General features: G+C 40.8%; 1 protein-coding gene across 5 annotated transcripts in view; it reads left to right on the plus strand.

Annotated features, from left to right (window-relative positions):
• Positions 1 to 12601, plus strand: part of TOR3A (torsin family 3 member A) — a 30342-nt gene that overhangs the window by 16101 nt on the left and 1640 nt on the right. Inside the window, exons 6-7 of one of the 5 annotated variants that reach the window (XR_012918207.1) lie at positions 7547 to 7688; positions 10878 to 10991. Coding sequence is in view for 3 of the 5 variants with exons in the window: in XM_076000414.1 (XP_075856529.1) it covers positions 7551 to 7688; positions 10878 to 10927 (188 nt within the window). In the remaining 2 variants the exon portion in view is untranslated. Of the gene's footprint in view, positions 1 to 7546; positions 7689 to 10877; positions 10992 to 11103; positions 11137 to 12601 lie in introns of those variants that run through there. The other 4 variants (XM_076000415.1, XM_076000414.1, XR_012918208.1 and 1 more) reach the window with 4 other exon arrangements.

Here is a 12601-nt window from a genome sequence, read left to right on the forward strand (position 1 = left end):
AAATGGTAGATCTACTCATATTGCTTTGAGGTATCTCCATATTGCTTTCCACAGAGGTTGAACTAGTTTGCAGTCCCACCAGCAGTGTAGGAGTGTTCCTCTCTCTCTGCATCCACGCCAGCATTTGTTGTTTGGGGACTTTTTGATAAAGGCCATTCTCACTGGAGTTAAGTGATATCTCATTGTGGTTTTGATTTGCATTTCCCTGATGATTAGAGATGTTGAACATTTTTTCATATGTTTGTTGGCCATTATTCTGTCTTCTTTTGAGAAGTTTCTGTTCGTGTCCTTTGCCCATTTTTTTTGGTAGGGTTGTTTGTTTGCTGCTTTTCCTGAGTTCTAAATAGATTCTAGTTATCAGCCCTTTATCAGATGTGTAGCTTGCAAACATTTTCTCCCATTCTGTGGGTTGTCTGTTTGCTCTCTTGACAGTTTCTTTGGCTCTATAGAAGCTTTTTAATTTGAAAGGTCCCATTTATTTTTGTTGCTGTTGTGGTTGCCTTTGGGATCTTCTTCATAAATTATTTGCCTAGGCCAATGTCTACAAGAGTATTTCCAACATTTTCCTCTAGAATTCTAATAGTTTCACACCTAAGGTTCAAGTCTGTTACCCAGCGTGAGTTGATTTTTGTGAGAGGTGAAAGGTGTGGGTCTTGTTTCAGTCTTCTACATGTGGCTGTCCAGTTTTCCCAGCACCATTTATTGACTAAAGGTTCTTTTCCCCAGTGTATGTTTTTGTCTGCTTTGTCGAAGATTAGTTGGCTATATGAGGATGGTTTTATATCTAGGTTCTCTGTTCTGTTTCCACTGGTCAATATTCCTGTTCTTGTGCCAGTACCATGCTGTTTTAATGACTATAGCCTTGTAGTATAGTTTGAAGTCTGGTAAATTGATATCTCCTATTTTGTTTTTATCTCCTAGGATTGATTTTGATATACGGGGTCTTCTCTGGTTCCATACAAAGTGTAAAATTATTTTTTCTATATCTGTGAAAAATGATGGTATTTTGGTAGGGATTGTGTTGACTCTGTAGGTCACTTTGGGTAGTATAGACATTTTAACAATGTTGATTCTGCCGACCCATGATCATGGTATATTCTTCCATCTGTTTATGTTCTCTGCTATTTCTTCTTCAGTGTTTCATAGTTCTCCCTGTAGAGGTCTTTTACCTCCTTAGTTTGATATATTCCAAGGTACTTTATTTTCTTTGTTGGTATTTTGAAGGGAATTGAGTCTTTGATTTGGTTCTCACTTTTACTGTTGTTGGCGTATATGAATGCCTCTGATTTCAGTGTATTGATTTTGTATCCTGAGACGTTACCAAATTCATTTATCAATTCAAGGAGTCTCTTGGTTGAATCCTTGGGGTTTTCTAGGTATAATATCATGTCATCAGCAAAGAGTGAGAGTTTGATCTCTATGCTCCCATTTGGACGCTTTTAATTCCGCTCTCTTGTCTGATTGCTGTTACAAGGGCTTCCAGCACTATGTTGAACAGAAGTGGAGATAGTGGGCAACCTTGTCTTGTTCCAGTTCTAAGTGGAGATGCTTTCAATTTTTCCCCATTCAGTTTGATATTGGCTGTGGGTTTGTTATATATGGCTTGTATCATGTTTAGGTAATCCCCGTCTATGCCTATTTTGTTAAACGTTCTTATCATAAAAGGGTGTTGAATTTTTTCAAATGCTTTTTCTGCATCTATTGAGAGGATCATATGGTCTTTGTTTTTGCTTCTGTTTATATGGTGAATTACATTTATAGATTTGCATATGTTGAACCATCCCTGCATCCCTGGGATGAAGCCCACTTGGTTGTGATGGATTATTTTCTTGACAAGCACCTGGATTCGACTGGCTAGAATTTTGTTCAGAATTTTTGCATCTATATTCATAAGGGATATTGGTCTGTAGTTTTCTTTTTTTGTTGCATGCTTTCCTGGTTTTGGTTTCAGGATTATGTTTGCTTCATAAAATGTGTTGGGGAGAATTCCTTCCTTTTCGATGTTGTGGAATAATTTCTGCAGAAGGCACCAGTTCTTCTTTGTAGGTGTGGTAAAATTTGGGTGTGAAACCATCTGGTCCAGGACTTTTCTTTTTAGGAAGGTTTTTTATTGCTGTTTCAATTTCAGTACTTGATATTGGTCTGTTCAGGAATTCCATTTCTTCCTGGATGAGCCTAGGGAGGCTGTGTGTTTCAAAGAAATTGTCCATTTCCTCCACATTTTCTATTTTGTGTGCATAGAGGTTTTTGTAGTATTCATAAATTATATCTTGTATCTCCATGGCATCAGTTGTAATTTCTCCTTTATTGTTCCTGATGGAGCTTATTAGAGATTTTTCTTTTCTGCTTTTCGTTAGTCTAGCCAATGGTGTGTCAATTTAATTTTTTCAAAGAACCAATTTTGTTTTATTAATCTTCTGTATAGTTTCCCTGTTGTCAATTTCATTTAGTTCTGATTTGATCTTAATGATTTCACTTCTTCTGCTGGGTTTGGGGTTGGTTTGTTCTTCATTTTCCAGCTCTTTGAGATGATTCATTAGGTTGTCTATTTGTGATCTTTTTGACTTTTGGATATAGGCATTTATGGAAATAAACTTTCCTCTCAGGACTGCTTTAGCTGTGTCCCACAGGTTTTGGCAAATTGTGTCACCTTTGTCATTTAGTTCAAAGAATCTTTTGATTTCCATCTTGATTTCCTCGTTTATGAAGTGATCATTGAGAAGGTTGTTTAGTTTCCGTCACTTTGTGTAGAAATGAGGATTGATTTCTACATTAATTCCATTGTGGTCTGAAAAGATACATGGTATAATTTCTATTTTTAAAAATTGTTTAAGACATGCTAGTGTCCTAGGATATGGTCAGTCTTAGAGAATGACCCATGAGCTGATGAAAAGAACATATATTCAGTAATTTTGGGTAGAATGTCCTGCATATGTCAGTCAGGCCCATTTGTTCTAGAGTTTTGTTTAACTCCATTATTTCTTTGTTCATTTTCTGTTTGAAGGATCTGTCCTGTGCTGTCAGTGGGGTGTTAAAAGTCTCCAACTATTATGATGTTGTTGTTTATCCATTTGTTGAGATCAAGTCGTGTTTGATTTATGAATGTGGGTGCACCAAGGTTGGGTGCATATATATTTAGAATTGTTATGTCTTCTTGTTGAACTGTACCCTTCACCATTATATAGTGACCTTCTTTGTCTTTTATTACTTTTATTGATTTAAAAACTAAGTTATCTGTAATAAGCACCGCCACGCCAGCTTTCTTTTGGCTTCTGTTTGCTTGAAATATTCTTCTCCACCCCTTTACCTTTAGTCTAATTGCATCCTTGCAGGTTAGATGTGTTTCCTGAAGGCAGCAGATACTTGGCTTGTGTTTTTTTATCCATTTGGCCAGCCTATATCTCTTGAGTGTGGAGTTCAAGCCATTCACATTTATTGAGATAACTGATAGGTGGGGCAGATTTCTGTTCATTATGTTGGGTTGAACTTTGTTGCTTTGTTTTCTCTCTTGAGCCATTGTGGTATCTGGCCTTTGATCTTTAGCTTTGAGTAGATTTACATTTGCGAATGTTTATTGTGCTGATCCATAGGTAACACTGTTTTGAGTACTTCTTTTTTTTTTTTTTGAAACAGAGTCTCACTTTGTTGCCCTGGCTAGAGTAGAGTGAGTGCCCTGGCGTCAGCCTAGCTCACAGCAACCTCAAACTCCTGGGCTCAAGCAATCCTGCTGCCTCAGCCTCCCGAGTAGCTAGGACTGCAGGTATGCGCCACCATGCCCGGCTAATTTTTTTTCTATATATATTAGTTGGCTAATTAATTTCTTTCTATTGATAGTAGAGACAGGGTCTCACTCTTGCTCAGGCTGGGATTGAACTCCTGACCTTGAGCAATCCACCCGCCTCGGCCTCCCAGAGTGCTAGGATTACAGGCGTGAGCCACCACGCCCAGCCTGTTTTGAGTACTTCTTAAAGGGCTGGTCTTCTCTTGGTGAATTCCCTCAGTCTTTGCTTATCTCAGAATGTCTTGATTTCTCCTTCATATACAAAACTTAGTTTTGCAGGGAATAAGATTCTAGGCTGGGCATTGTTGTTTCAGAAGAGTGAGAATGGGGCCCCAGTCTCTCCTTGCTTGTAAAGTCTCAGTAGAGAAATCTGGCATTATTCGGATTGGCTTTCCTTTGTATGTTACTTGCTTCTTTCATCTTACAGCTCTTAGAAGGGCCTCTTTAGTTGATATTTTGGTCAGTCTGATGACTGCATGTTGGGACGTCTTCCTATTTGCATTGAATCTTCCAGGGGTCCTCTGAGCTTCTTGAACTTGTAGCTGGAGATTTTTAGCAAGGCTTGGGAAATTTTCCTGTATTGTATCTTCAAATAGCTTGTCCAACCCTTGGGTGTTTTCTTCTTCCCCTTCTGGCAACCCTATGACCCTCACATTAGGTTTCTTCACATAATCCCACATCTCTTGTAGGCTCTGCTCTTTTCTGTTGTTTCTCTGCTCTATCTCTGTGACTGATCTATTTAATTGGAAGGTGTTATCTTCCATCTCTGAGATTCTTTCTTGCGTTTGATCTACCCTGTTCTTGAGGCTTTCCACTGTGTTTTGTAGTTCCCTGAATTGATTCTTCATTTCCAGGAGTTCAGTTAAACTTTTGTTCATTGTATCAATTTCTTTAGTGAACTTTTGTTCCAGGTCCTGGGGGCTTTTTGTGTTTTCTTTGTGTTGGTTATCCAGGTGTTCTTGCAGGTTGTTGAATTTTCTTATGATCCACATTTGAAATTCCTCTTCTGTCATTTTGATTGCCTGATTTTGGTTGGTGTCTATTTCTAAGGGGCTGTTGCTCCTCTTTGGGGGTGTGTTTTCCATTTGGTTCTTCGTATTTCTGGAGTTCCTTCACTGATTTCTTCCCATCTGGATCAGTTGTTGCTTCTTTCCTTTAGGTTTTTGTTTGGGTATTCACATGCCTTGTTTAGTCTCTGAGCCGTTAGGTGGTATCTGTGGGTGAGATTCGACCACTCCCTGTATAATGAGTCAGTAGGTGCCGTGAAAAGGATGAAAGCACGGATATATTTCTGATATTCTATCCAGTCTCATCCTTGGAGAGGAGGAAGCACCATGGTGGACCAGAACCACTGGAAAGGGCAAGGACTGCTCTGTGACCATCGGCACGGCCCTGAGGCCACAGTAGGAAGAGTTTTGTTTCATGGGCAACAGCTGGTAATAGAAGCAACAAAATAAGAACTAAGGACAAAAAGACATTTAGTGGGAACTTATAAAGGAAGACCTTCCCCATTCATTACCAATTATTAAGTATTTGTTCAGGGTTAGGCCTGGTCCAGTGTCTTGGGAAATGGTTACCTCAGATGTCATTGTCTTATCCTTGTTGGTTCTGAAGAATTTCAGTTTCACATCACTAGTTTGATATGAAGTCCAAATTGGTGAAGCAGCTTTCTTTAAATGTATGACGTGTATCCAGGAATTGACTCCTTTTAGCTTAGCGGCACAAGGGTCGATTAGGAGCACCTGACAAGGTCCCTTCCACCTTGGCTGGAGAGAGTCCTTTAAAAGATGCTGTTCCCAGGCCGGGCGCGGTGGCTCACGCCTGTAATCCTAGCTCTCTGGGAGGCCGAGGCGGGCGGATTGCTCAAGGTCAGGAGTTCAAAACCAGCCTGAGCAAGAGCGAGACCCCGTCTCTACTATAAATAGAAAGAAATTAATTGGCCAACTGATATGTATATAAAAAATTAGCCGGGCATGGTGGTGCATGCCTGTAGTCCCAGCTACTCGGGAGGCTGAGGCAGAAGGATCGCTGGAGCCCAGGAGTTTGAGGTTGCTGTGAGCTAGGCTGACGCCACGGCACTCACTCTAGCCTGGGCAACAAAGCGAGACTCTGTCTCAAAAAAAAAAAAAAAAAAAAAAAAAAAGATGCTGTTCCCACCTGACAAAGTCTGGTTGAAGTCTATGGTCCTTGAGTGTTTGTTTCTCGGGAGCACACTGTGGAAAGAGTAAATTACGGTTTCTAGTTAGCTGCCTTTAAAGGTCTCTGCAATGATACAACATAGCCCCTTTTGATATAATAGAGTCACAATTTCCTTGAGACAGTTGCATAGGTCTGCCTGTTATAATTTCGTAAAGAGACAGTTGGTATTTACCAAAAGGCCAAAAGGGGTCAATCTTTAGGTTAAGCAAAACCAATGGAAGAGCTTTTGGCCAAAGAATTTTAAAAACCTCGGTTAATTTTACCAGTTGAGTTTTGATTAGTCTGTTTGTTCCACTCACCCAGATAACTGGTGGCAATAGGTACAATGGAGGACATTAGAGAAAGGACCAGATTTTCCTTACTGACTGGGTAGCAGAAGGAGGGCTGAGGACAGGGGAAGTAAGTATGGTCAAGGAAGTTCTGACAAAAGAGAGGGAGAAGCCAAAGGAGGGGGAGAATTTTTGGCAGTCTTTTTTAATTTAGAAATTGCTTTAGACAATCTTTTGTTCTCCTCTTGCAAAGAAATGACTTTATCAGAACCTCTTTTATAAGCTTGTAAGTGCCACTGAAAATAACTCTCCCTGTTATTTTATTTTAGAACTGTTTTTTTTTTCCTGCACTCAAATGCTCTACCCTGAGCTACACCCCCAGCTTTTCCTGATTGAACAAGTAGATAAACTAATTTAGGTATTTCAGAGGTACCCCATTAGGGTCATTGTAATTTGGGGCCTTTGCAAGTTATGTGAGACTATTTTTCTAAATATTTGCTTAAAGAGGTGCTTTAAGTATTAAACATAAATTCAGATGGAGTTTCTTTTTTTTTTTTTTTTTTTGGAGACAGAGTCTCGCTTTGTTGCCCAGGCTAGAGTGAGTGCCGTGGTGTCAGCCTAGCTCACAGCAACCTCAAACTCCTGGGCTCAAGCAATCCTGCTGCCTCAGTCTCCCAAGTAGCTGGAACTACAGGCATGCACCACCATGCCCGGCTAATTTTTTCTATATATATTATTTGGCCAATTAATTTCTTTCTATTTATAGTAGAGATGGGGTCTCACTCTTTCTCAGGCTGGTTTCGAACTCCTGACCTTGAGCAATCCGCCTGCCTTGGCCTCCCAGAGTACTAGGATTACAGGCGTGAGCCACTGTGCCCAGCCCAGATGGAGTTTCTAATGGTGGGTTTCTCCTTCAGGGGGAAGGCTTGGTTTTAGAGATACAATTGCCCATAATTTAGATTTTCTTTACTGAATGACCAGAAACTTACTGTGTTTTGGATTGAGTATATTGCTTATAGGAGTGGCTCCTCAAGGTATCACCTTGGAGTAATTTTTTTACCTCCTATGTGTCTCCTTGATCCCAAGAAACTTGGGTGCTTAAGGGACCAGGTAATCAACCTTTCTGTGTGACCAACGGACTAAGCAGGATCCCCTGTATGCTTTTCTTTGACATTACAAGCAATAGGCTCCAACACTCCCTCAAGACCTTTGTCACTTCTTTGGTCACTTGAGAAGAAAGTTTAGATTCATCAATTGAACTGAGCTTCAAATTCTGGCCTTTTTTTTTTTTTTTGAGACAGAGTCTTGCCCTGTTGCCCAGGCTAGAGTGCCATGGTGTCAGCCTCACTCACAGCAACCTCAAACTCCTGGGCTCAAGCAATCCTCCTGCCTCAGCCTCCCAAGTAGCTGGGACTACAGGCATGTGCCACCATACCCAGGTAATTTTTTCTATTTTTAGTTGCCCAACTACTTTTCTTTCTATTTTTAGTAGAGATGGGGTCTCGCTTTTGCTCAGGTTGGTCTTGAACTCCTGAGCTCAAACAATCCTCCTGCCTTGGCCTCCCGGAGTGCTAGGATTATAAGCGTGAGCCACTGCACCGCGCTTCTGGCCAATTTTATTTATTTATTTATTTATTTATTTATTTATTTATTTATTTATTTATTTATTATTTATTTATTTATTTATTTATTTATTTATTTATTTTCCCTGGGGCTCCATTTTATTTTATTTATGTATATATATATATTTTTTATTTCAGCCTATTATGGGGGTACAAATTTTAAGGTTTCAATAAATGTCCTTCCCCCCCTCCACAAGTCTGAGTTTCCAGCATGACCATCCCCCAGATGGTGCACATCTCACTCATTATATATGTATATACCCGCCCCCCTCCCACCTGCCCAATACCCTATTACTGTAGTGCCTATGTGTCCACTTAGGTGATACTCAGTTAATACCAATTTGCTGGTGAGTATATGTGGTGCTTGTTTTTCCATTCTTGGGATACTTCACTTAGTAGTATGGGTTCCAGCTCTAACCAGGAAAATATAAGATGTGCTATATCACCATTGTTTCTTAGAGCTGAATAGTACTCCATGGTATACATATACCACATTTTATTAATCCATTCTTGGATTGATGGGCACTTGGGCTGTTTCCACAGCCTTGCAATTATGAATTGTGCTGCTATAAACATTTGAGTGCAGGTGTCTTTTTTGTAGCGTGTCATTGGATCTTTTGGGTAGATGTTCTGGCCAATTTTAAAGATAAATTATTTTTGCTTAAGTCACAAAGATTCATTTCCCCCTTTCAGAAAGAAAATGTTTTCCTCTGATCAAAATTACAAACAAGAGAAAAGGCTGTAAAAATTCTAACAAGTAATTCCAAACAAAACCTCAGAGAAAAGTGAAAAATCACAAATTCACAATTAGGAAATCTCTAGGGAATAGCAAACACTATTCCTACCTTACAGCAGAGGTTCAATTCTAATCCCGTCAAGTTAGGAGTGTGTGTAGCTCGAATGAAGTTGGAACCCTCAAGCAAGCCTGGGTGGATTCAGACCCAGGGGGCCTTACTGGAGATCCCGTGGACTCTGGCCAGGTAGAAGAATGAGCCATTCCTGATGAATGTAGCCATTCAGCAAAGCTACAGGGATTGCTGGAGGTCCACTTTGGTCCCTTCATTGGTTGTCAGAATGTCTTCCTTAAATAATGAGATTTAGAAAATAATGGCTAAGTATAGAGTTTATTCTAGTGCAGAGCTTGAGGATGGCCACCTGGGGAAAGCACCAACTCCAAATGCATGGGGTCAGCATTTCTATACTGGAGGAGTTAAGGTGTCACTTAGGCAGAAACAGAGAAGTTCCAGCAGGATGATATGTTCCATGCAAGACCAGGTGCACACACCGCAGGGGATTTGGTTGGCTGCATATTGCTACATTCTAAGGAAGATTACTTTATTACACTGTACGGAGGGGTAGTAATCTGAGGGGATCTTTATTTTGGGTGCTATTTGGTCTTAATTATTTACAGGAAAAAAGACAGAAACTGCAGCTGCATGTCATGCAACTAAGGTTGCATAGCCACATTCCTTCATGGCTCATGATAATTTAAAGTCCCAACAGCTTTAAATTTGAATTATTTTATTTTATAAACCTTAGTGTCTATTTGGCATAACTGTACCTACCTCATAGGGTTGTTGGGATGATTAAATGAGTTAATTTTTATAAAGATTATAAAGTGCTTTATAATTATAAAGTGCTCAGGACACAGAACTTTAGATTTTTTTTAAAAAAAGTTTTCCTCTACATAGTTGCATCAAATGTGTGAGTTTTCCACATCAAGCAATTCTCCAGTTCTCTGCAGACATCAACTGCCCCCCACTTCTGATGCCAATTTCAATTTTTTTTTGGTTGATAGATTATTTTATTAACAGTCAAAAAACTTCACACTTACAATAGGAAAATAAATGTTTCTTCAATCACTAATTAAATGAAAACTATCCAGGACCTTATAGGATTTTTAGCACGTACTAGGTTTGATACACATCTTAGAAAAGGCTATTAGCTTGCTGACATCATTAGGGCATGATCAGTATAATGATCCTGTTTTACTTTTTGCAAGCCACATATCTTTCAGTTACGTTCTCCCAGTTGATCACATTCCAAATAGCCTTCAGGTAATCAGGCCTGACATTCTTGTACTGAAGGTAGTGAGCACATTCCCACACGTCAGTGCCCAGCAGTGGAATGGGACCTGTTGTTCCTTGCAATGGATCCTGGTTAGGACAATTCAATTGTTCTACAATTCAATTCTGATATTACCTGGAGTTAATGCGAACTCCACTAAGGGCTCGGTCCCCCAAGACTGCCCCCCACTTCTGATGCCAATTTCAAGCAGTGGGTCCCCAGGTTACCTACACTTACGTCCGACTTAGCTACAAACTGGGAGTTCCTATGGAACACAGGTTCCATAATTTGTACAGAATTCTGAGAAACATTTTACTACTACAGATATATTGTAAAGCACGGGTCCTCAAAATTTTTAAACGGGGGCCAGTTCACTGTCCCTCAGACCGCTGGAGAGTGCGCACTGTGGTCTCTGAATGATCCGGCTGCTAAGCAGGACAGGCAGCAGCAGCAAAAACACCCGGAGGGCCTGATAAATGTCCTAGGTAGTGGCATGTGGCCCGTAGTTTGAGGACACCTGTTGTAAAGGGTACAACTCAGGAACAGCCAGTGGAGGAGATGCACAGAGCAAGGCATTCGGGCAGGGGCAGCATGGAGCCTCCTGCCGCTCCAGGCATGCCGCCCTCCCCCATCTCGGTGCGGTCACCAGCCCGGAAACTCTCTGGACCTCATCGTTAAGGCTTCTGTGGAGGCCTCGTCACATAGACGTGATTGATCACATCATTGGCTATTGGTGATTAAGTCGATCTTCAGCCTCTCTCCCCTCCCCAGAGGTCAGGGTGGGGTTGAAAGTTCCAACCCCCTAGTGGCAGGGCTGGTTCCCCTGGCAACTGGCCCCGTCCCCCAACGGTCACCTCCTCACAGAAATGCAGGTATCATAGAAAAGGGAGTGTGGGGATTGTGAATAACCAAGATACTTCTTTCATCCTTATTCCGCAGGAAATTTTAAGGGTTTTGGAAGCTCTGTGACAGAACAGGATGAAGACTAGATATATACTTACTATATCACAATATCACAGTGTATAAGAATAATAAAATACAAACTTAATAAAACGCTGTTAAATTTCTTGTTCAAAGTCACAAAGCTAGTCAGTGGAGGAGTCAGGATTCAGCCCCAGGCAGTCTGACTCCAGCCGCTACACTTTAATTATTTCCTTGTTTCTAGAACTGACTTCCTCCGCAAATGACAGAGTCTCAGGTATGGAAAATGTTACAAGTATAGACGCTCCTCAATTTATAATGGGGTTCTGTCCCTATAAACCCATTGTCAGTTAAAAATATAAGTTGATAGATTTCAGTTTCTTGAGCAAAAACGAAAACAAAAAAAGATAAAAATATAAGTTGAAAATGCATTTAACACACCTAACCAAACACCATAGCTTACCCTAGCCTACCTGAAACACGTTCAGAACATTAGCATAAGGCCGAGCAAAATCATCTAACACACAGTGTCACTATCTCATGTAACTTAACTAAATACTGAAACTAAGAAACAAAATGGTTGTATGGGTAACTTGAAGTATGGTTTCTAAAAGTAAAAAAGTGTGAGCTGACACATTATAGGCCAGGGACTGTAATACAGTGAGGGAGACTCTTCATGGAAGACCCTAGAAAACGAAACTTCATAAACTAAGCCAAAAATGGGTGGGAGAAAAAGACTGAAGGTAGAGTGTGAAGAGGCACATAAACTGATCTCTAACAGCCATTCTAACAGGACCTCATGGATGCACTGCGTATGTATATTCTATTCATACAGAGTTAAGGGTTCTTTTTCTTGTTTTGTTTTTTGAGACAGAGTCTCACTCTCTTATCTGGACTATAGTGCCATGGCATCAGCCTAGCTCACAGCAACCTCAAACTCCTGGGCTTAAGCGATCCTCCTGCCTCAGCCTCCTGAGTAGCTGGGACTACAGGCATGTGCCACCACGCCCGGCTGATTTTTTATTTATTTATTTATTTTATTTATTTATTTATTTATTTTTGAGACAGAGTCTTGCTTTGTTGCCCAGGCTAGAGTGAGTGCCGTGGCATCAGCCTAGCTCACAGCAACCTCAAACTCCTGGGCTTAAGCAATCCTCCTGCCTCAGCCTCCCGAGTAGCTGGGACTACAGGCATGTGCCACCACGCCCGGCTAATTTTTTCTGTATATATCAGTTGGCCAATTAATTTCTTTCTATTTATAGTAGAGATGGGGTCTCGCTCTTGCTCAGGCTGGTTTTGAACTCCTGACCTCGAGCAATCCGCCCGCCTCGGCCTCCCAGAGAGCTAGGATTACAGGCGTGAGCCACTGTGCCCGGCCTGATTTTATATATATATATTTTTTTAGTAGAGATGGGGTCTCTCTCTTGCTCAAGCTGGTCTTGAACTTCTGACCTTCAGCGACCTCCCGCCTCAGCCTCCCAGAGTACTAGGATTACAGGCGTGAGCCACTGCGCCCGGCCAAGGTTACTTCTAAAAGCAGTAATTTATTTAAAAAAAAAAACCCTAAAGACCAAACAATAGAATGTTTCCCCATGAGGATCCACACTTACTCCATTAATGCTACTCTGACTCCAAACATTTAGAATTTATTTGGCGTTGTCCTCAGCGTGGATTTTGAGACTCTTACACTTACCTCATGTTGGAGACACATACATACATATTCCCCACCCTATGTACAGCAG

This window comes from Microcebus murinus, chromosome 2 (assembly GCF_040939455.1).
Source record: "Microcebus murinus isolate Inina chromosome 2, M.murinus_Inina_mat1.0, whole genome shotgun sequence".
NCBI classification, from domain to species: Eukaryota; Metazoa; Chordata; class Mammalia; order Primates; family Cheirogaleidae; genus Microcebus; species Microcebus murinus.